This window comes from Balaenoptera borealis, assembly GCF_965194805.1.
Source record: "Balaenoptera borealis genome assembly, chromosome: 8".
Taxonomy (NCBI): Eukaryota; Metazoa; Chordata; class Mammalia; order Artiodactyla; family Balaenopteridae; genus Balaenoptera; species Balaenoptera borealis.
In genome coordinates this window covers 27,896,870-27,919,183 of record NC_138865.1, presented here as the reverse complement: position 1 = coordinate 27,919,183, position 22,314 = coordinate 27,896,870, and the positions used below count along the sequence as shown (strand labels likewise).

The window sequence follows — 22,314 nt, the reverse complement described above, 5'->3', positions numbered from 1 at the left end:
AGAACTTTAGAAGATGACTATTAGCCTTACATATGACTTTGCTATACCCTTTTTAAAGTTTTTAATTCTTTTGACACATTTAAAATTACATTTTGGATGGAACAAGTTAAAAAACTGCCTGTGTTTTTAATCCTCTATTTTATTCTTTTTCATTGCATTTCCTTTTTCTTCATAATGCATTACTGCAGGAGGTAACTGGTTATTAGTTAATGGGAGATAAGTGGTCTCCACTTTAAGTTTCATGAAATCCTGCATGCTGTGTGAATCAGTCTCTAGTGCCTAGGGCTGCCTGGGACACAGTTGATGCTCAACGTGTATTTTCTTTGAACAAATGTTTGTGTTGCGGGCACACACATAATGTGTTGTCAAGTTATTGCTTCTCCAAGACATATTTTTAGTGTAAATATAGACACATCAGGCTGCTCATTTTAATAAACTGTTATAATAATAATTTTTAATTAATTTTTAATTTTTGGCCCTAGTTCTCTGATTTTTTTCCCCACAGTTTCTTTAGCTTACAAAGTTAAGAGTTTCAAAATAGTATTTTTCTGATGCAGCCCGTTGCCTATAATTGCTCAATGTAGAAGTAATCCTGTAATCATTCTTCATTTGAGAAGAATTCAAATTGAAATGAAGAATGCTTTAGTGTTTTTTGTTTTTGTTTTTGTTTTAAATTTATTTATTTATTTATTTATTTATGGCTGTGTTGGGTCTTAGTTTCTGTGCGAGGGCTTTCTCCAGTTGTGGCAAGCGGGGGCCACTCTTCATCACGGTGCGCGGGCCTCTCACTATCGCGGCCTCTCTTGTTGCGGAGCACAGGCTCCAGACGCGCAGGCTCAGTAATTGTGGCTCACGGGCCCAGCTGCTCCGCGGCATGTGGGATCTTCCCAGACCAGGGCTCGAACCCGTGTCCCCCTGTACTGGCAGGCAGATTCTCAACCACTGCGCCACCAGGGAAGCCCCTGCTTTAGTGTTTTTGATACCATGTGAGAAATTCTAAAACCTCCTTCCAGACGGTTAAAATCCTTGGGCCTTTTTGACCCTAGACCAGATTATCAGATCCCTTTTAAATTTGATTAATAAGTTAATGGACTAATTAATGCACCTTCTTCCTTCTTACTGCCCAAAGCAGATAATTTTCTTAGGGTTACTGTGTCCCTGTTAGACCCTGCAGTGCAGTCTTAGAAGCCAGCTTAAATGCTGCTTTACTGCCTCTTTGCAGTTTCTGAGCAATTTTGCTTCTTGCAAAGATTTGGTTAAAAAGAAATTTATGTGAGGAGTACAGAGTTACTAGCGTCACTCTACAGTGTCATAGAAGAAGTGTTGTTGAGTTAGTAGATGTGCTTATTCTCATTCTCTAAGCCCTTGGTGTTGCTAAATTAAGCTAAATGTCCTTTACTTTCCTATCTCCCCCAGATTTTACACCACAGTTTGTTAACTCTGTTTCTTTTTTGACATGGGGGGACTGGTTCATTCCTTTTGAAAAGAAAGATCTCTTTTTTTTCCCCCCTTGCTGTAGCTAGTGGGCAGCACTCTGTCCTGTTTCCAAGGCAAGAAAATACAGTCTTGAGATGAGGATTTGGAGATACAAAACAGTACATACATATTGATATATTGTCCAGTCTGACTATCTCTGCATCCTAGCATTCATTAGGACCCTCTGTTTGAAGTAGTGTAGAACAATTTACTTCTTCTTAGTCATTTTCTCTGAGATTTGTTGCCTGTCTCATGTGGCCATGTCGTAGAGTACAGCTTTAGTTTGCTAATTAAACACCATCAGAAAGGTCTCCACCCCTAATACACTGAAGCAAAACTGCAAAGTTGGCCTTACACAGTGACCTTAACCTTCTAGTAGTACTATTAGTTCTTCGTACATAAAAATGACCTTTCTCTTGTCTTACATCCCTGCCTGACATTCTACCCTCTAGTCAAAATGTGCGTCCTTTTAGAGGGCCTGATCTCATTTTAATATAAATGAAGTAATCTGATTAAGTTTAATTAAAAGTCTTTAGGTATATTTAAATAGAACACTTATTTCAATAAAGATATACCTTAATATTAGCTCTTGTGAGTGAAGAATTTTAGTTTTGCAATTTGCAGATTTTCTTTTGTAAGCTCACCTTCCTGGAATCCTGATAGAGATTCAAGGACTCAGTATTCCCTGGTACACCATCTTCTCTCTGTATGGTGGTCTAATAATCCAAAGAATTCTCTTTAAACACTTCCCTGCCGCATTCAGTTTTCCTATCCCTTCTTACTTACTCTCAAAATATGTTTTCATTTAACAAACATGTAGTCTATCTCATCAGCCCCTTATTTGCTCCACAGTCCAGCGCTTCTGCTTCCTTTGCTTTAATCAGTGTTTCCTCTTGGGAGTTGAGGTGTATGGAATGGATAGGGCTGTTTGTCAGGCATTTGGGGCAGAATACACAGGCACTTTGAGGCATGATTTGCTCTGCACATGAAAAGGAAGTAAGTTCTAACTATAGTCACATGGACACTGTTTGCTTTCTGGATTCATAAGATTTTCCAGGCTCATTTTTATGGTTTTGACAGGTTCCTACTGGTGTTTTGACCAAAGTACCCAGAACCTACCCTCTTGTGTGTCATATAATTATTAAACTAAGTAGCATTCACTAAAGGTATCTATAATATATGATGACAGTATGTTAAATCTTTGCCTTCTTTTGCCAAGCTGACCGTTATGATATCATGAGTATTAGCTAATTAGACGCAATGACCTTTGTTTGGCATTTATTTCTGTCCTATTTTTGTGTGTTGTATGTTGTAATCTGTACCATGCTTTCATATCTATAAACTTGTGAATGCTTAAAAAAAAACAATGCTGATTTCCAACTTATCTAATTAATACAGTTATAAGAAGAGTTGACATGGAAATACAAGGAAACTGTTGGTGGGTCTCTTCAGCTTAAAATTTGGTATATAAAATATTTAGTGTGCATTCTGGTTTTTTCATAGATTTTTCAGCATTTTAATATATCATTATATTGTCTGGCATCCATTGTATCTGATAGGAAGTCAGCTGTTAATAAGTATTACTGTTCTGTTGATGTCAGGGGGTCTGCAAACTATGGCCCACAGGCCTAATCTGGCCTACTGCCTGTTTTTATGTGGTCTGTGTACTAAGAATGTTTTTTATATTTTTAAAAGGTTGGAAAATATCAAAAGAAGGTATTTGGTGACACATGAAAATTATATGAAATTCAAATGTAAAATTTTGTTGGACCATGACAATGCCCATTGAATGTGACAGCTTTTGTTCTACAATGGCAGAGTTGAGTAGTTGCAACACAGACAGTCTTACCTGAAATATTTACTATGTACTGTATGTTCCTTTATGGAATAAGTCTGTCAGTCCCTGCTGTAAGTGGTAATTCATTTCCTTTTTCTTGCTGCTTTAGAGATTTTCTCTTTGTCTTTCAACAGTTTGACTATGCTATAATGTGTCTAGGTGTGGATCTTTTTGTGTTACATTTTTTTTGGCCATGCCCCGCAGCTTGTGGGATCTTAGTTCCCTGACCAGGGATTGAACTTGCGCCCTCGGCAATGAATGCTCAGGGTCCTAACCACTGGACTGCCAGGGTATTCCCTTTTTGTGTTACTTTTACTTGGGGTTTGTTTGGCTTCCAGGGTCTGTAGATTAATAATTTTTATCAAATTTGAGAAGTTTTTGGCCATTATTTTTTTAATATTTTTGCTCCCCTTTCCTTCTCTTTTGGGACTCTCATTATACTTCATAATGTTTCACAGGTCTTGGAGGCAAAGTTCATTTTTTTTTTTCCCCCCAAAAATTACTGTCAGACTTTTGACTTTTGATATGACAGGAGGTCAACAAATTCTGTCCTAATAAAGCTGGACAAAACAGTCAAAAACAACCATTTCAGTGCTCTGGAATTCAAAGGCACACAACAAACTGAGAAGCATTTATTTATTAAGCTACTGAACTTCAGGCAAGAATAGTGAGTTTGCAGTTCTGAGCTATATCCTTTTGCTATAATTGTAACTGTGAGTATAACAGTTTCTGAGTCCTGTGAATCCTTTTAGCAAATCTCTGAAATCCATTCTATTGTTGATGGACATTTGGGTTTACTGTGTTTGCCTATTACAAATACTGCTTTTGTGATATTTCTTGTATATGTCTTATCAGTTAAGGTGTATACATTTTTTCTTGTTTCTTGTAATACCTAGGAGTAAAATTGCAGGGTTTTGTTCAATTTAGGTATATACTGCCAAAAGTTTTCCAGAGTGGTTGAATCAATTTACCCTCCAACAAGCCAGGCTCTACATCTTCACCCACAGTTGGTATTTCATTTTAGTCATTCTGATGGGTACAGTGTGGCCTTAATTTGCATCTTCCTAATGATCAATGAAGTTAACCCCCTTTATGTATATTTATTTGCCCTGTGAATATCTGATAATATTTTTTTTCCCTCCTTGGATTGCCTTTTCACTCTCTTAATAGTGTCTTTTTATGAACAGTAGTTCATAATCTTTACATAGTTCAGTTAACTGATGTTTTTCTTATGTTTGGTTGCTTTCTTAAAATCATGATAAAGAAACTTTCTTCTTCCCCAGAGCTTTATTGGTTTATTTTACACACACAGATCTACCATACATCTAGAAAAATATCACTGTATTTTATAGTGGTCAAGATTCATTTTGGTTCATATTAATATATAGTTGAACCAGCATCATTTATTTAAAAAATCTTTCTTTCCCCACTGTATGTGTCAACTTTGTCATAAAGCAGGCAGTCATATTCATATGGATTTGTTTCTAGGTTTTGTATTCTATTTGTGTATGTATCCTGTGTCGATACTATGCTGTGTTGATTTCCATAGCAATATCTTGATATCTTATATAACTTTCATAGCTTGGTTCTTCTTCCTCAAGATTGCCTTGGCTATTGTAGGCCTTTTCTATATCCATATACATTTTGTAGTCAGCTCTTCAATATTCACAAAATAACTTGCTGGGAATTTTGATTGTTATTGCATTACTACAGATTAATTGAGGGAGAACTGACATCTTTACACTATTGAGTCTTCTGATCTACATGGTATATTCTCCTTTTATCCAGTCTTTAAAACTTTCTCTGAATAATGTTTTACATTTCTCAGTGCGTGAATTTTTCACGAGATTTATTCCTAGGTATTTGGGTTTTGATGCTGTAGTAAATAATGTAGTTTTAAAGGTTAATTTTCTAATTGTTTGTTGCTGGTACATAAAACAATTTGTTTTTGTGTCCTGACCTTGTGTTTAGTAATTTTGCTAGATTCACTTATTAATCCTTATAGTTTATCTATAGGTTTTCTACACATTCATATCTTTTGTGAATAATGACAGTTTTTAACTCATTCCAATCCTTTTTATTTCTTTTTCTTTCTTTGTTGTATTGATTATGACATCCAGTGTAAGGTTGAATAGAAGCAGTCATAGCAGGTTTCCTTATCTCATAAATGACATAAAATTCTAAAATTCACCACTAAGTATGATGTTTGCTGTAGATTGTTTTTATAGACACTCGTTATCAGAGAAAGGAAGTTCCCTTCTGTTCCTGTTTTGCTTATTGTTAAAATGAATGGGTGTTAACTTTTATCAGATGAAGTTTCTGCATATAACCAGATAATTAGATTTTCCCCTTTATTCTGGTAATGTGGTCAGTTATATTGATTTTTGAATATTAAGCCACCCTTGTATTCTTGTAGTAAATTCCACTCAGTTATGAGAAATATATAATTTAAAAAAATATCACTGGATATGATTTACTAGTATTTTGTTCGTGTCTTTGCAACTATGGACACAATAGAGATTGGAGTGTAATTTTCTTTTCTTGTAATGTCCTCATCATGTTTTAGTATTAAGGTTTTGTTGGTCTTATAAAAATTAATTTGGAAAGGGTCTCCTCATTCTCTGGGAAAGTTTGAGTGAGATTGCTGATATTTCTTCTTTAAATGTTTGGAAGAATTTGGTAGAGGCTGAAGCTTTTTGTTCTTTTGTTTATTTTAGCAAAGATTTTTAATAACATTTAATTTTTTTAATGAGGTGTGACTATTCAGATTATGTATTTTTTCTAGTGTCTGTTTTGGTAAGTTGTGTTTTTCAAAGAATTTTTTCACTAAATGTATAAGAGTCTAGTTTATTGGCAAAAAGTTCATAATATCTTCTTTCCTTTTTTTTAAATTGAGATCTAATTGACTATAACGTTAGTTTCAGGTTTACAACATAATGATTTGATGTTTGTATATATTGCAAAATGATCACCACAGTAAATCTAGTCAACTTCCATCACCATACATAGTTACAAATTTTGTGTGTGATGAGAACTTAATTTTAAGATATACCTGCTTAGCACTTTTCAAATATGCAATACAGTATTATTAACTAAAATCGGTATGCTGTACACTACATCTCTATGACTTATTTGTTTGGGGGTTTTTTGTCCTTTTTTATTATTTTTATCAGAGTATAGTTGCTTTACAATGTTGCATTAGTTTCTGCTGCACAACAAAGTGAATCAGCTCAATGTATACATATATCCCCTCTTTTTTGGATTTCCTTCCCATTTAGGTCACCACAGAGCACGGAGTAGAGTTCCCTGTGCTATACAGTAGTTTCTCATTAGTTATCCATTTTATACATAGTAATGTATATATGTCAATTCCAACCTCCCAATTCATCCCCCCTCCCCCCTTGGTATCCATACATTTGTTCTCTACATCTGTTTCTGCTTTTCAAGTAAGTCCATCTGTGCCATTTTTCTAGATTCCACATATAAGCAATATCATACGATATTTGTCTTTCTCTTTCCGACTTACTTTACTCTGTATGACGGTCTCTAGGTCCATGACTTATTTATTTTATAATTGGAAGTTTGTACCTTTTGACCCCCTTCATTAATTTGCCTACTCCCTACCCCCTTGCCTCTGGCAGCCACAAATCTATGAGCTTGGTTTTTTGTTTTTGTTTTTTTAGATTCTACATATAAGTGAAATTATACAGTATTTGTCTTTCTCTGTCTGACTTATTTCACTTAGCATAATGCCCTCAAGTTCCTTCCATATTGTCACCAATGGCAAGATTCCATTCTTTTTTTATAGCCGAGTAATTAATGTTCATATATATATGTATATATACACACATACATACACAGCACATCTTCTTCATCCATTGATGAACATTTCAGTTGCTTCCATATCTTGCCTACTGTAAATAATGACGTGATGAACACAGAGGTGCATAAATCTTTTCAAATTAGTGTTTTTGTTTTCTTCAGGTAAATACCCAGAAGTGGAATTGCTGGATCATGTGGTAGTCCTATTTTTAATTTTTTGAGGAACCTCCATACTGTCCTCCAGTAGTTGCTGCACCAATTTACATTCTCACCAACAGTGCACAAGGGTTCCCCTTTTCCCACATCCTCGCCAACACTTGTTATTTCTTGTCTTTTTGATAATAGCCATTCTAACAGGTGTTAGATGATATATCTCATTGTGGTTTTGATTTGCATTTCCCTGGTGATTAGTGATATTAAGCATCTTTCATGTACCTGTTGGCCATCAGTATGTCTTCTTTGGAAAAATGTCTGTTCAGATCTTCTGCTAGTGATATTAAGCATCTTTCATGTACCTGTTGGCCATCAGTATGTCTTCTTTGGAAAAATGTCTGTTCAGATCTTCTGCCCATTTTTTAATCAAACTGTTCTGTTTTTTGCTATTGAGTTGTATGAGTTATTTATATATTTTGGATATTAACCTATTATAGTTACATGATTTGCACATATTTTCTCCCAGTTAGTAGGTTGCCTTTTCATTTTGTTGATGGTTTCCTTTGCTGTACGTAATCTTCATTCTTGTTATTAGTAATTTGTGTTTTTTTTCCCTTGGTTAATCTTGTTAATAGTTTATCACTTTTACTAAGCTTTCAAAGAAGTTATTTTTGGCTTTGTTGATTTCCATTATTGAATGTTTGGATTTTATTTCATTGATTTCTCTTTTTTAAAACATTACATCATTTCCTTATTTCTTTGGATTGGATTTGCTGTTCTTTTCCTAGCTTCTTTGTAAAGAAGCTTAGAACATTGATTTCAGCCCTTGTTTGGTTTTCAGTTATATGTATTTAAAACTAAATTCCTTTCAAGCATTAATATTGCTATACATATAATTCATGAGGTTTAATTTATTGTATCTTTATTATCATTTAGTTCATTCTTTTTTCTAATACTTCTTATAACTTTGAATCACGGATTATTGGAAGTGTATTGTCTAATTTCTAAACATTTGGGATTCTTCTAGCTTGCATTATTAGAGAACATACTGTGATGAATTGTTTCGGTTCTTTGAAATTTGTTGAAGTTTGCTTTATATTCTAGTATATAGTTAATTCTGATAAATGTTCCATGTGATCTGAAGAGAGCAAATATTTTGTGGTTGGAATAGTGTTTTATATATGTTAACTATTTTGAGTTAATTATGTTTGATGCCTTTTATATAATCACTGAAGTTTTTTTTTTTTAAACATCTTTATTGGAGTATAATTGCTTTACAATGGTGTGTTAGTTTCTGCTTTATAACAAAGTGAATCAGTTATATGTATACATATGTTCCCATATCTCTTGCCTCTTGCATCTCCCTCCCTCCCACCCTCCCTATCCCACCCTTCTAGGTGGTCACAAAGCACTGAGCTGATCTCCCTGTGCTTTGCGGCTGCTTCCCACTAGCTATCTATTTTACATTTGGTAGTGTATATATGTCCATGACACTCTCTCACCCTGTCACATCTCACCCCTCCCCCTCCCCATATCCTCAAGTCCATTCTCTAGTAGGTCTGTGTCTTTATTCCCGTCTTGCCACTAGGTTCTTCATGACCTTTTTTATTTTCCTTAGATTCCATATATATGTGTTAGCATACTGTATTTGTTTTTCTCTTTCTGACTTACTTCACTCTGTATGACAGACTCTAACTCCATCCACCTCATTACAAATACCTCCATTTCATTTCCTTTTATGGCTGAGTAATATTCCATTGTATATATGTGCCACATCTTCTTTATCCATTCATCCGATGATGGACACTTAGGTTGCTTCCATGTCCTGGCTATTGTAAATAGAGCTGCAATGAACATTTTGGTACATGACTCTATTTGAATTATGGTTTTCTCAGGGTATATGCCCAGTAGTGGGATTGCTGGGTCATATGGTAGTTCTATTTTTAGTTTTTTAAGGGACCTCCATACTGTTCTCCATAGAGGCTGTATCAATTTACATTCCCACCAACAGTGCAAGAGGGTTCCCTTTTCTCCACACCCTCTCCAGCATTTATTGTTTCTAGATTTTTTGATGATGGCCATTCTGACCGGTGTGAGATGATACCTCATTGTAGTTTTGATTTGCATTTCTCTAATGATTAATGATGTTGAGCATTCTTTCATGTGTCTGTTGGCCATCTGTATATCTTCTTTGGAGAAATGTCTATTTAGGTCTTCTGCCCATTTTTGGATTGGGTTGTTTGTTTTTTTGTTATTGAGCTGCATGAGCTGCTTGTAAATCTTGGAGATGAATCCTTTGTCAGTTGCTTCATTTGCAAATATTTTCTCCCATTCTGAGGGTTGTCTTTTGGTCTTGTTTATGGTTTCCTTTGCTGTGCAAAAGCTTTTAAGTTTCATTAGGTCCCATTTGTTTATTTGTGTTTTTATTTCCATTTCTCTAGGGGCTGGGTCAAAAAGGATCTTGCTGTGATTTATGTCATAGAGTGTTCTGCCTATGTTTTCCTCTAAGAGTTTGATAGTATCTGGCCTTACACTTAGGTCTTTAATCCATTTTGAGTTTATTTTTGTGTATGGTGTCAGGGAGTGTTCTAATTTCATACTTTTACATGTACCTGTCCAATTTTCCCAGCACCACTTATTGAAGAGGCTGTCTTTTCTCCACTGTATATGCTTGTCTCCTTTATCGAAGATAAGGTGACCATATGTGCGTGGGTTTATCTCTGGGCTTTCTATCCTGTTCCATTGATCTATATTTCTGTTTTTGTGCCAGTACCAAACTGTCTTGATTACTGTAGCTTTGTAATATAGTCTGAAGACAGGGAGCCTGATTCTTCCAGCTCCATTTTTCGTTCTCAAGATTGCTTTGGCTATTCGGGGTCTTTTGTGTCTCCATACAAATTGTGAAATTTTTTGTTCTAGTTCTGTGAAAAATGCCAGTGGTAGTTTGATAGGGATTGCATTGAATCTGTAGATTGCTTTGGGTAGTAGAATCATTTTCACAATGTTGATTCTTCCAATCCAAGAACATGGTATATCTCTCCATCTATTTGTATCATCTTTAATTTCTTTCATCAGTGTCCTATAATTTTCTGCATACAGGTCTTTTGTCTACTTAGGTAGGTTTATTCCTAGATATTTTATTGTTTTTGTTGCAGTGGTAAACAGGAGTGTTTTCTTAATTTCACTTTCAGATTTTTCATCATTAGTATATAGGAATGCAAGAGATTTCTGTGCATTAATTTTGTATCCTGCTACTTTACCAAATTCATTGATTAGCTCTAGTAGTTTTCTGGTAGCATCTTTAGGATTCTCTATGTATAGTATCATGTCATCTGCAAACAGTGACAGCTTTACTTCTTCTTTTCCGATTTGGATTCCTTTTATTTCTTTTTTTTCTCTGATTGCTATGGCTAAAACTTCCAAAGCTATGTTGAATAATAGTGGTGAGAGTGGGCAACCTTGTCTTGTTCCTGATCTTAGTGGGAATGGTTTCACTTTTTCACCATTGAGGACAATGTTGGCTGTGGGTTTGTCATATATGGCCTTTATTATGTTAAGGAAAGTTCCCTCTATGCCTACTTTCTGCAGGGCTTTTATCATAAATGGGTGTTGAATTTTGTCAAAAGCTTTCTCTGCATCTATTGAGATGATCATATGGTTTTTCTCCTTCAGTTTGTTAGTATGATGTATCACGTTGATTGATTTGCGTATATTGAGGAATCCTTGCATTCCTGGGATAAACCCCACTTGATCATGGTGTATGATCCTTTTAATGTGCCGTTGGATTCTGTTTGCTAGTATTTTGTTGAGGATTTTTGCATCTATGTTCATCAGTGATATTGGCCTGTAGTTTTCTTTCTTTGTGACATCTTTGTCTGGTTTTGGTATCAGGGTGATGGTGGCCTCGTAGAATGAGTTGGGGAGTGTTCCTCCCTCTGCAATATTTTGGAAGAGTTTGAGAAGGATAGGTGTTAGCTCTTCTCTAAATGTTTGATAGAATTCCCCTGTGAAGCCATCTGGTCCTGGGCTTTTGTTTGTTGGAATATTTTTAATCACAGTTTCCATTTCAGTGCTTGTGATTGGTCTGTTCATATTTTCTATTTCTTCCTGGTTCAGTCTCGGCAAGTTGTGCATTTCTAAGAATCTGTCCATTTCTTCCAGGTTGTCCATTTTATTGGCATAGAGTTCCTTGTAGTAATCTCTCATGATCGTTTGTATTTCTGCAGTGTCAGTGGTTACTTCTCCTTTTTCATTTCTAATTCTATTGATTTGAGTCTTCTCCCTTTTTCTCTTGATGAGTCTGGCTAATGGTTTATCAATTTTGTTTATCTTCTCAAAGAACCAGCTTTTAGTTTCATTGTTTTTTGCTATTGTTTCCTTCATTTCTTTTTCATTTATTACTGATCTGATCTTTATGATTTCTTTCCTTCTGCTAGCTTTGGGGTTTTTTTTGCTCTTCTTTCTCTAATTGCTTTAGGTGCAAGGTTAGGTTGTTTATTCGAGATGTTTCCTGTTTCTTGATGTAGGATTGTATTTCTATAAACTTCCCTCTTAGAACTGCTTTTGCTGCATCCCATAGGTTTTGGGTTGTCGTGTCTCCATTGTCATTTGTTTCTAGGTATTTTTTGATTTCCCCTTTGATTTCTTCAGTGATCACTTCGTTATTAAGTAGTGTATTGTGTAGCCTCCATGTGTTTGTATTTTTTACAGATCTTTTCCTGTAATTGATATCTAGTCTCATAGCGTTGTGGTCGGAAAAGATACTTGATACGATTTCAATTTTCTTAAATTTACCAAAGCTTGATTCGTGACCCAAGATATGATCTATCCTGGAGAATGTTCCGTGGGCACTTGAGAAAAATGTGTATTCTGTTGTTTTTGGGTGGAATGTCCTATAAATATCAATTAAGTCCATCTTGTTTAATGTATCATTTAAAGCTTGTGTTTCCTTATTTATTTTCATTTTGGATGATCTGTCCATTGGTGAAAGTGGGGTGTTAAAGTCCCCTACTATGATTGTGTTGCTGTCGATTTCCCCTTTTATGGCTGTTAGTATTTGCCTTATGTATTGAGGTGCTCCTATGTTGGGTGCATAAATATTTACAATTGTTATACCTTCCTCTTGGATCGATCCCTTGATCATTATGTAGTGTCCTTCTTTGTCTCTTGTAATAGTCTTTATTTTAAAGTCTGTTTTGTCTGATATGAGAATTGCTACTCCAGCTTTCTTTTGATTTCCACTTGCATGGAATATCTTTTTCTTTCCCCTCACTTTCAGTCTGTATGTGTCTCTAGGTCTGAAGTGGGTCTCTTGTAGACAGCATATATATGGGTCTTGTTTTTGTATCCATTCAGCCAGTCTGTGTCTTTTGGTGGGAGCATTTAATCCATTTACATTTAAGGTAATTTTCGATATGTATGTTCCTATTCCCATTTTCTTAAATGTTTTGGGTTTGTTATTGTAGGTGTTTTCCTTCTCTTGTGTTTCTTGCCTAGAGAAGTTCCTTTAGCATTTGTTGTAAAGCTGGTTTGGTGGTGCTGAACTCTCTCAGCTTTTGCTTGTCTGTAAAGGTTTTAATTTCTCCATCATATCTGAATGAGATCCTTGCTGGGTAGAGTAACTTTGGTTGTAGGTTTTTCTCCTTCATCACTTTAAGTATATCCTGCCACTCCCTTCTGGCTTGCAGAGTTTCTGCTGAAAGATCAGCTGTTAACCTTATGGGGATTCCATTGTGTGTTATTTGTTGTTTTTCCCTTGCTGCTTTTAATATGTTTTCTTTATATTTAATTTTTGACAGTTTGATTAATATGTGTCTTGGCGTGTTTCTCCTTGGATTTTTCCTGTATGGGACTCTGTGCTTCCAGGACTTGATTAACTATTTCCTTTCCCATATTAGGGAAGTTTTCAACTATAATCTCTTCAAATATTTTCTCAGTCCCTTTCTTTTTCTCTTCTTCTTCTGAGACCCCTATAATTCAAATGTTGGTGCGTTTAATGTTGTCCCAGAGGTCTCTGAGACTGTCCTCAGTTCTTTTCATTCTTTTTTCTTTATCCTGCTCTGCAGTTGTTATTTCCACTATTTTTTCTTCCAGGTCACTTATCCGTTCTTCTGCCTCAGTTATTCTGCTATTGATCCCATCTAGAGTATTTTTAATTTCATTTATTGTGTTTTTCATCGTTGCCTGGTTCCTCTTTAGTTCTTCTACGTCCTTGTTAAATGTTTCTTGCATTTTGTCTATTCTATTTCCAAGATTTTGGATCATCTTTACTATCATTATTCTGAATTCTTTTTCAGGTAGACTGCCTATTTCCTCTTCATTTGTTAGGTCTGGTGTGTTTTGACCCTGCTCCTTCACCTGCTGTGTGTTTTTTTGTCTTCTCATTTTGCTTATCTTACTGTGTTTGGGGTCTCCTTTTCACAGGCTGCAGGTTCGTAGTTTCCGTTGTTTTTGTTATCTGTCCCCAGTGGCTAAGGTTGGTTCAGTGGGTTGTGTAGGCTTCCTGGTGGAGGGGACTAGTGCCTGTGTTCTGGTGGATGAGGTTGGATCTTGTCTTTTTGGTGGGTACGTCCACGTCTGGTGGTGTGTTTTGGGGTGTCTGTGGCCTTATCATGATTTTAGGCAGCCTCTCTGCTAATGGATGGGGCTGTGTTCCTGTCTTGCTAGTTGTTTGGCATAGGGTGACCAGCACTGTAGCTTGCTGGTCGTTGAATGAAGCTGGGTCTTGATGTTGAGATGGAGATCTCTGAGAGGTTTTCGTCGTTTGGTATTACGTGGAGCTGGGAGGTCTCTTGTGGACCAGTGCCCTGAAGTTGGCTCTCCCACCTCAGAGGCACAGCCCTGATGCCTTCACTGAAGTTTTTGTCTACCTGTTCTGCCATCTGTTGAGAGAGATGTGTTTCTCTTCTACCTCCATTAATGTTGTGCAACTAAATTATATATTTTTTAAAAAATATAATACATTGTTACATTTTATACAGTCAGTATTCAGTTAGATTTACCCTGATATATTTCCATTCTGGTGCTCTTCTTCCTCTTTCTATATTATCTTCTAATCAATTCTTGAAGACTTTCCTTACTTGTTTTGTTTTGCTTTGCTTTGTTTGGTGCTGGTCCTTGTGTAACACATTGTTTTTAATGCATGTGGCATCCTCTTGAATCTTTTGGAGGACGCTTATACTTATTTTAAAGCTTTCTTCTGTTTCCTACCATGATTTGGTTATTTGGCAGTGAGGTAGATTATCTTTTCCTTTCTATGTTCTTTTTTGTGCCTTCCAGTGGTTTTTCTTTTGTTGAATTTTATACATATTTATATTTACAAATGAGGGGGTAGGTCAGGGATTGTGAAAACAAATGTCTTCTGGGGCTATGCAAGTGTAGTAAATGTGAGAAGTGGGGGTAAGAATGGGTTGGTGTTATCGGTGGAATACATGCTCTTTCTACTGCAGCAGCCACTATCTACTTAGGCAGTCAGTGACATGGCAGTTCAGGCCCCATGTTTTGAAATCTTCTGACTTCCTATGAAATGCTAGAAAATCATATGGAGTTTGGTGAAATTTCCTGAAATCTACACATGACAGCCAGCTCACTTTGGAAAATATGAGTCAGAAAGCATGTCAGTTAACCAATTTGCCACCCATGGTCTAGACACCTCAAGTAGCTTAGAGTGTCATTCTCCAGCCCAGGTGGAAATCCCTGTTCTGTAGTACCGAATGCAAGCACTGCTTGTAGGAGCTCTGAAAGTCTGGGTGCTCTGGGATTTCCTCTATAGTACTGAAGTAGTTTCTCAAGTGATTGTAGGGCTTTATGGCACTCTTGGCAGCCATAAGTGACCTGGGAAACTATAAGTTTTGAATCCCACCCCCATTCAGTTCTGCAAGTATCCCACTTACAAGCCCCACTTCAGAGAACTATGCTTGTGATTGTTATTTTGGGGACAAATATAGAGGTCAGCAGCTTTGAGAGCAAGGTACCAGGGGCTTATTTTGTAACCTTTTACTGACCTATTCAGTTATGGATGTTATTCCTCCTCCTCCAGTTCTGTTTTTTTTTTTTTTTTTTTCCCTTGGATTCTGAAAATTTTTGAAGACCTTTTTCACCTTAACGTGACTATTTCTTCAACTCATTTAGGGTTCATTGTCAACGTTTTCCCATCTGCTCTGTATCATCCAGAAGTGTTTCACTATTCTTCCAAGTAAATAGTGAATGCTATAAGTTAGTTTCATATTTTTTCTGTCATATCAGTGATACTTTAGGTAGAAGTGGAGAAGAACAGCTGTACGTGTGCGTATGTTTGAATGTAATATATATATACACACACAGATGTTTATTAGCTTCATTGTACTGGAAGTCAATTCAGTTCTCTGAAGTTTCTAAATTTTTTTTTAAGTGATAAGCAAATGCCATTGTATTTTATGTTTACTGTATTCCTTGTCAAGAAAAAAGGTAATATCTTTCTTGAAGTTTTTAGTATAGAAAGATATTTAAAATGAAAGCTTTGATCTTATCTGAGATATTTAATATACTTTTTATCATTAGGTTTACTTTATTATGGTAACAGTTATTGTCTTTTGTAGTAAAATTATTTATATACTTTATTTTAAATTTTTTTTTTTAACTTATCATAGGTTTGGAATGTTGCTGTTTTCAGCTGCTTTATTTTATGAAGGTTTAGTCCTTAGCTTTGTAAAAAAAAAATTTATTGACTTGTTTTGTTTTACTTACTTGTTTAATAAAACTTTACTATTTCTTTGTCTTTTTTTTAAATAGGAAAAAGTAGAAAAGTTTTAAAAAGCAGATTGAAAATTTTTAGAGGAACTTCCTGCATCATGGCTCTATTACCCAGAAACAGTCTCTCATACTGCCAGAAATTCCATTAGATCTTTTATTTTAATGTGCATTTCAGTAAATCCAAGTTCTGTCATTCATACATGGATATGGTTTTGCCAAATTAAAGAGGTTATCTCTTATTCCTAGATTGCGTCACCTGCATAAGTGAATGCATGTTTGGGTCATGTTGAGTGTAGAATTGTTTTAGGGGAGGTCAGAGGTCTGGAAGGTGAGGACGAAGCTGGGGGCAGCAGAGAAGCATTGCTGCCCCTTTGACAGAATGAAGACAGCTCTGAGGTTATTGGTGCAGTGTTCACCAGCACTACCCCCAACCCTATTGTTTCCCACTGGCAAAAACTGAGGAAATCCATGGGCAAGGGGAGGTTGAAAAATATCTGTAAGCTCTCAGCCTTGGTCTGACAGTATAATAGGGAAAAAGGGGGGCTAAAAGACAATGGATAAATAACTGGCACACCCAGGATCAGAGGAACATTTTTTAAAATATACTGACTCTGGTGTTTTGTTATTGTACCATATTTCGGTGGTGCATATGACAAATTATTAAACAGTTCTAATATTGATTTGTATTCCTTTTTCTTTAAAGAAAATTTCTGTATCTCTGTATTCTGTGAAATTTGTTATTTAGGGGAGATTTTTCTGAAAACTTTGATGATTTTCTGCTTGAGATATTGGGTGTCCTTCATTTACTTTTCTGTTTTTTCAGTATAGGAAGTAGAGTTCAAATGCCACTAGCTTAGATGACAAATTTTTTCTAAACCTTAAAAATTATGTGTTAGGGGATAGATTGGAAGTAATTTCTGTGGATACATTTTAATTTCATTTTTTGAAGAACGTGTGGAGATAAACTGTCTAAAGTTAGAATACAGTTGCTCTATCCTGCCCCCCTTTTTTATAATTCATAGGACTTCACGTGCATAGAATTAGATTAATCATAACTCTTTGTTCATGATACATAGATTTCATTGTTTCACTCATGGAATGAAACATTCATCCCCCCTTATTTTTTTTTTTTTTAGAAATTCACGTTCTTTTATTTATTTATTTATGACTCTGTTGAGTCTTCGTTTCTGTGCGAGGGCTCTCTCTAGTTGCGGCAAGCGGGGACCACTCTTCATAGCGGTGCGCGGGCCTCTCACCATCGCGGCCTCTCTTGTTGCGGAGCACAGGCTCCAGACGCGCAGGCTCAGTAATTGTGGCTCACAGGCCTAGTTGCTCCGTGGCATGTGGGATCTTCCCAGACCAGGGCTCGAACCCGTGTCCCCTGCATTGGCAGGCAGATTCTCAACCACTGCGCCACCAGGGAAGCCCCCCCCCCTTATTTTATGTTTTATCCTTCTTAGTTTGTTTTTAAAATTTATTTCTATAACATATTTTTTAAGGATGTTTGGAACACCTGTGAACCCATGCATAACCCAACAACAATTTATTTCTGTGTCCTCTTTGCCTGTCTCTTTCCCTGCCTCCCCGACAAAGACAACCACAATTCTGAATTTATTTCTCATTTACTTGATTATTTTCTAGTTCTAGCTCGCATTATTATATATATAAACACACAAAGATATATCTATATTATTTAATTCTGGCTATTTTTGAACTTCTAATAAAGGGTATATAACATGTATAATGTTCATGTTGTCTTCTGGGGCTTCAAGCTTTTTTTTCTATTATGTACTTTTAACACAAGTTATTTTTCTGTTCTCCTGGTAGTGAACATTTGTTTCCAGTTGTTCCATTGTCTATACAGTGCTGCTATAAACATTCTTGTACATGTCCTGGTGTTCACGTGCTTGATTTTCTTTGGTGGTTAAACACTGCTGGATCATAGGTATTCAAAAGTTCAGTTTAACCAGATTTTGCTAAATTGTTTTGCAAAGTGATTATACTAATTTAGATTTCTACCAGCAATATATAAGAGATCCTGTGGTTCCAAATCCTGTGGTTCAGATTCTGTCTAAAATTTGGTTTTAGAGTAGTATACTTTTTGCCTTTTAACTGGTGTATTACGTCTACGTGAATTCAATTACCTCATTATTTTGTTCTGTGTACCACAGTTCTCAGTTGTCATTTTATTCCTTTTTGCCTCCTTTTGCATTGAATAGTTAGGCTAATTTTTCTCCTATTATATTAGAAGTATTCTACTCTATTCCTGTCATTTTTGGTTACCATGGCATTACATGCAAACTTATCAATGTCTAATATTAATATCTTTACTCTCATCTAGGATAATAATATTAGCATAAATGAGGTAAATAAATTTAACACTTTATAGTCATTTACCTCATTTATGCTAATATTATTAAGTATTTTAATTCTGTATAATTGAAAATAAAACCTATAAGACCCGTTATTTTTGTTTTGTAGCATCCCTGTTCATTTATATTTACCATTTTCTTTGCTCTTTATTCTGTTTTGCATCTTGAACCTTAATTACATCTGGATTATTTTCCTTCTCCTGGAAGTATATTATTTATATTTTGGGGTCTTTAAGTTAGTAAACTCATTACTGTAAGTTAGTAACCTATTTTTTGCTAGGTCAAAAATGTTATGTTTGCCTTTGTCCTCAAAGGACATTTTAACTGGGTATAGAATTTTAGGTTGGCATTTGTTTTGTTTTTCTCATTATATTGATGATAGAATAGCATGCTCCGTGTCTGGGTTCAGTTGTTACAATTATGAAACAATCTAACTGTTGTTCTTTTGAAAGCAATCTGCATTTCTCTGGCTGTTTATAGGAATTTTTCTTTGGTCTCTATAATTTTAATTGTGAATGTGGATTTCTTTTTATACTGCTTAAAAGTTGTTAGGCTGCTTTAATCTCTGCATTGATGTCTGTCATTGGTTCTAGTACATTCTCAGCCATTGGCTCCTGAAATATTGTCTCTGCCTCATTCTCTCATTACTGGACAAGTTTAACTGTCAGACTTTCTTATTGGACCCTCTGTGTCTCATACTTTCTCTCTTATATTCTGTCTTTTTGTCTCTCTATGCTGCATTCTGGATGACTTCTTTTGACCTACTTTTCGGTTCAGTTACTCTCTTTAAGCTGTGTCTAACCTTGTTAAATATATCCATTGAGTTTCTAATTTAAAGTTAATGCATTTTTTTCTCTTCTAGAATTTCTTTTTGTTCTTTTAATCTACTACAAAGTTTCAAGCTTATTTTATATATCTTGCAACAAAGTAAACATGCTAATTTTAAAGTCTGTTGAGTAATCCCAAAATGTGAGGTCTTTGAGAGTCTGTTTCTGTTTTGTAGTGTTGTTTGCTTGTTGCTGTTCATGATGTCTTATTTACTTTTGTATCTGATTACCTTTGATTATGGGCTTGTCGTTATATTTGAAAAATACACATACGGTTGATTTGAAGCCTAGGTGATGACCTTTTCAGAAATGATTTTAGATTTTTTTCTTCTAGACATCTGGAGGTGCTACCAGTCTGGATCACTGTAATCCAAATTTAAGGCTTGAGGTTTCCTGGACTTCCTAGGTGACATGAAGCTGGGCTGCAGGTTCATACCTGAGTTTGTATAGCTGCTTGTAGTACATACTTAAAATTGTAGGTGGTTGAGGGGGTAGCCAATTTAACAATTTATTTTTGCTACAGATGCTTTTGTAGCAAAAGCAACTGAATGTTGGGCATAACCTTTTTAGGTTATTGCTTTATTTAGATTTCTGCCTCACTATCTTGTTACCTTTTCATAAGTCATTGTTACTTAAAATTTTTTCATTCCAGGGTTTATTTTGTTTACCTAGACTGCCATTAACAGAGGCAGAAATCTTTCCCTTTAATTTGCTTTTGAATTTGTCTTGATGTTTGTTTGCTTTTTGTAGGTTCTACATGAAACATTTCCTCAACACACATTCCTCATGAATGGTCTCATTCAAGGTGTAAAGGTAAGAACAATTTCTGTGTGGTTCACAGTGAACCAAAGCCAGGAACCCTTAGTAGTTTAACTCTGGAAGTTTAAACGGAACATAGGGAAATGGTTACCGTTAGTAAATTCTGTAAATCAAAATTTTAGCTGGATTATCAAAGTTAAAATAAAATATAACCCAAATCCATAAGGCACTGGTAAGAACAGTACTTTATTTTTATTAGCATGTACAGAGCAGTATACAAAGGGTATAATTATGTGAACTTTTAATTGCTGTATCAAGAGAATAAAATGGGCAAGTATTAATATCTTCTTTTGAGATAGACTTTGAGATTGAAGAAGAGGAGCAATCAAGATTTAGTTGGATGTATAGTCTTTTGGCAAGGCTGCTGTTCTAGCCATAACTTTCTGAGCTGTCAACTACTTGACTTAATTAGCCTTAATTCATTGTTTAAATTTAATGTGATATTTGTCAGAAAAGCTTATAAATAAGGGGTTAAAATATTATGTTATGTTCCAGTCCCAATTTGTAGTAATGTATATGGGTATAGCATCTAATTTGCCCTTTTCAACTTAGATAATATCAACCTACATAATTTTACTTTGTGCTGAACAGCACACTTAAAATAATACTCTAGTAATTTGCTGAATTCATAGCTTTGAGCAGCATTAATTGTAATAAATACTATTTATTCTTTCCCTATTTTCAAAAAGCATTTTGAGAATGCTTACAATAATAATATAAGTAAACCAGGGCAATTTAAACAAAGTAAACAAGAAGTTTTTAATACTCATTGGGCGGAGGAATATTATCAAGAATCTGGTGTGTGTTCATTTAAGCACCAGTTTGTGAGCAGTTTTTAACTACATGATAAAAGGAAAAACTAAATAAATGAGAGAAGGCATTGATTAAAAATACAACATAAGTTTATCCTTACAGTAGATTCTTGTGGAAGTTAACATGGATCTTTTTCTTTTGTCTTGTGGAGCTAATAAAATGTGTTTTAGTCTGGTTCTGCAAAATAAAACCAGTTAGGTCTGCACCCTAAAGCCAGGTGGCATGCTTATTACACTTTCACTTAGAGACATCCACAATATTATTCTAAAAAACCATAGAACAAAAAGTATTTGGATTGATTCAAGGGCGTGGACAAGAACTTACTTAACCTTCAATGACTATTGAACTTCAATTTATTGAACTTAAGTAAGGAGTTATATACTTTAATAATTGGCTATTGTTTCTGGGGTGGGAATATAATGAGAGAACCCTACCGCAAAGCACAGCTCTATTAAGATATCTTAATATGGATATGCGCACAGTGGAATGAATATGGCTTTGGATTGCTTTAACTTTAAATCTCTGTCTACATCTTATTAACTGTTACCTTAGTCATATAATTTAATCTCCCCTTCATTATGAAGTAATGAGAAAGATAAAAGATCTCTAGTAGGGTGATTATGAGGATTAAATGAGCTAGTAGATGTAAAGCTGTTAGCATAGTACATTCATTCATGTACTAAATACTCAGTAAATGTTGCAAAGAAGAGTACATAAAAAGCAAAAACTATTAGAAGGAAATCTTGGTGACCATTTTTCTTACCAGTTTGGGGAAAGATTTTCTTTTTTTAGAAAAAGAATTCATAAAGGAAAAAATTGAGTCATTTACATCAATATTTTAACTTTGGTAAGTCAAAGCCACCATCATCAAACTGAAAATACAAATGACAAAATGTTATTGGTAATAGAAGGAGGAATACATAAAAGCACTCTCAAAGTAAAACCATAGGAAAATGACTGATATCCCAGAAGGGCAAAGAAGGGTGTAACCTGGCAGTTTACAAAAGATGTCAGTGTGAAAATAAGTTTATCACTAATAAGCAGTAAGTCTCAAATTAAATGAGATAATATTTTTACATACACATTGGTAAAAAATTTTAAACTGACAACAGCTAGTTCAGTTTGTGATAAATTGGGTCCCCGTGCACTGTTGATGACAGGATAAATACAGCTCTTCTGGAAGGCAGTATTTTAAGAGTTAAAAATATTCACATATTTTAACAAAGTAATTCCATTTCTAGAAAGTTGTTTTTATCAAATAGAGTTATTCAGAGGTTCGGGTAAAGGGCTATTTGTAATAATAAACATAGAAACTTCTAAAATGCCTTAAAATTAAAAGAATAAATATGTTGTGGTATAGCCATATAATGTAATACAGACATATAAAGAACATGTTTTTGAAGAACACCATGTAATGTGTGAAACAAAAAGGATATACAACTATACAGTATGGTTTCAGGTTTGT

At 35.1% G+C, this 22,314-nt stretch overlaps 2 protein-coding genes across 7 annotated transcripts in view; one reads left to right on the top strand and one right to left on the bottom strand.

The window, feature by feature from the left end:
• The window catches only part of LOC309633809 (uncharacterized protein), a gene marked incomplete at its 5' end in the record, with an annotated part of 240,066 nt that overhangs the window by 68,305 nt on the left and 149,447 nt on the right, over window positions 1-22,314 (bottom strand). The window lies entirely within an intron of this gene.
• Window positions 1-22,314, top strand: part of LOC309632903 (hippocampus abundant transcript-like protein 1) — an 84,825-nt gene that overhangs the window by 32,624 nt on the left and 29,887 nt on the right. For 5 of the 6 annotated variants that reach the window (XM_082400945.1, XM_082400940.1, XM_082400943.1 and 2 more), the window contains one exon: window positions 19,968-20,030. The exons of the other annotated variant lie outside the window; for it this stretch is intronic. In XM_082400945.1, coding sequence (XP_082257071.1) covers window positions 19,968-20,030 — 63 coding nt within the window. The remainder of the gene's footprint in view (window positions 1-19,967; window positions 20,031-22,314) is intronic. 6 annotated transcript variants of the gene reach the window in all.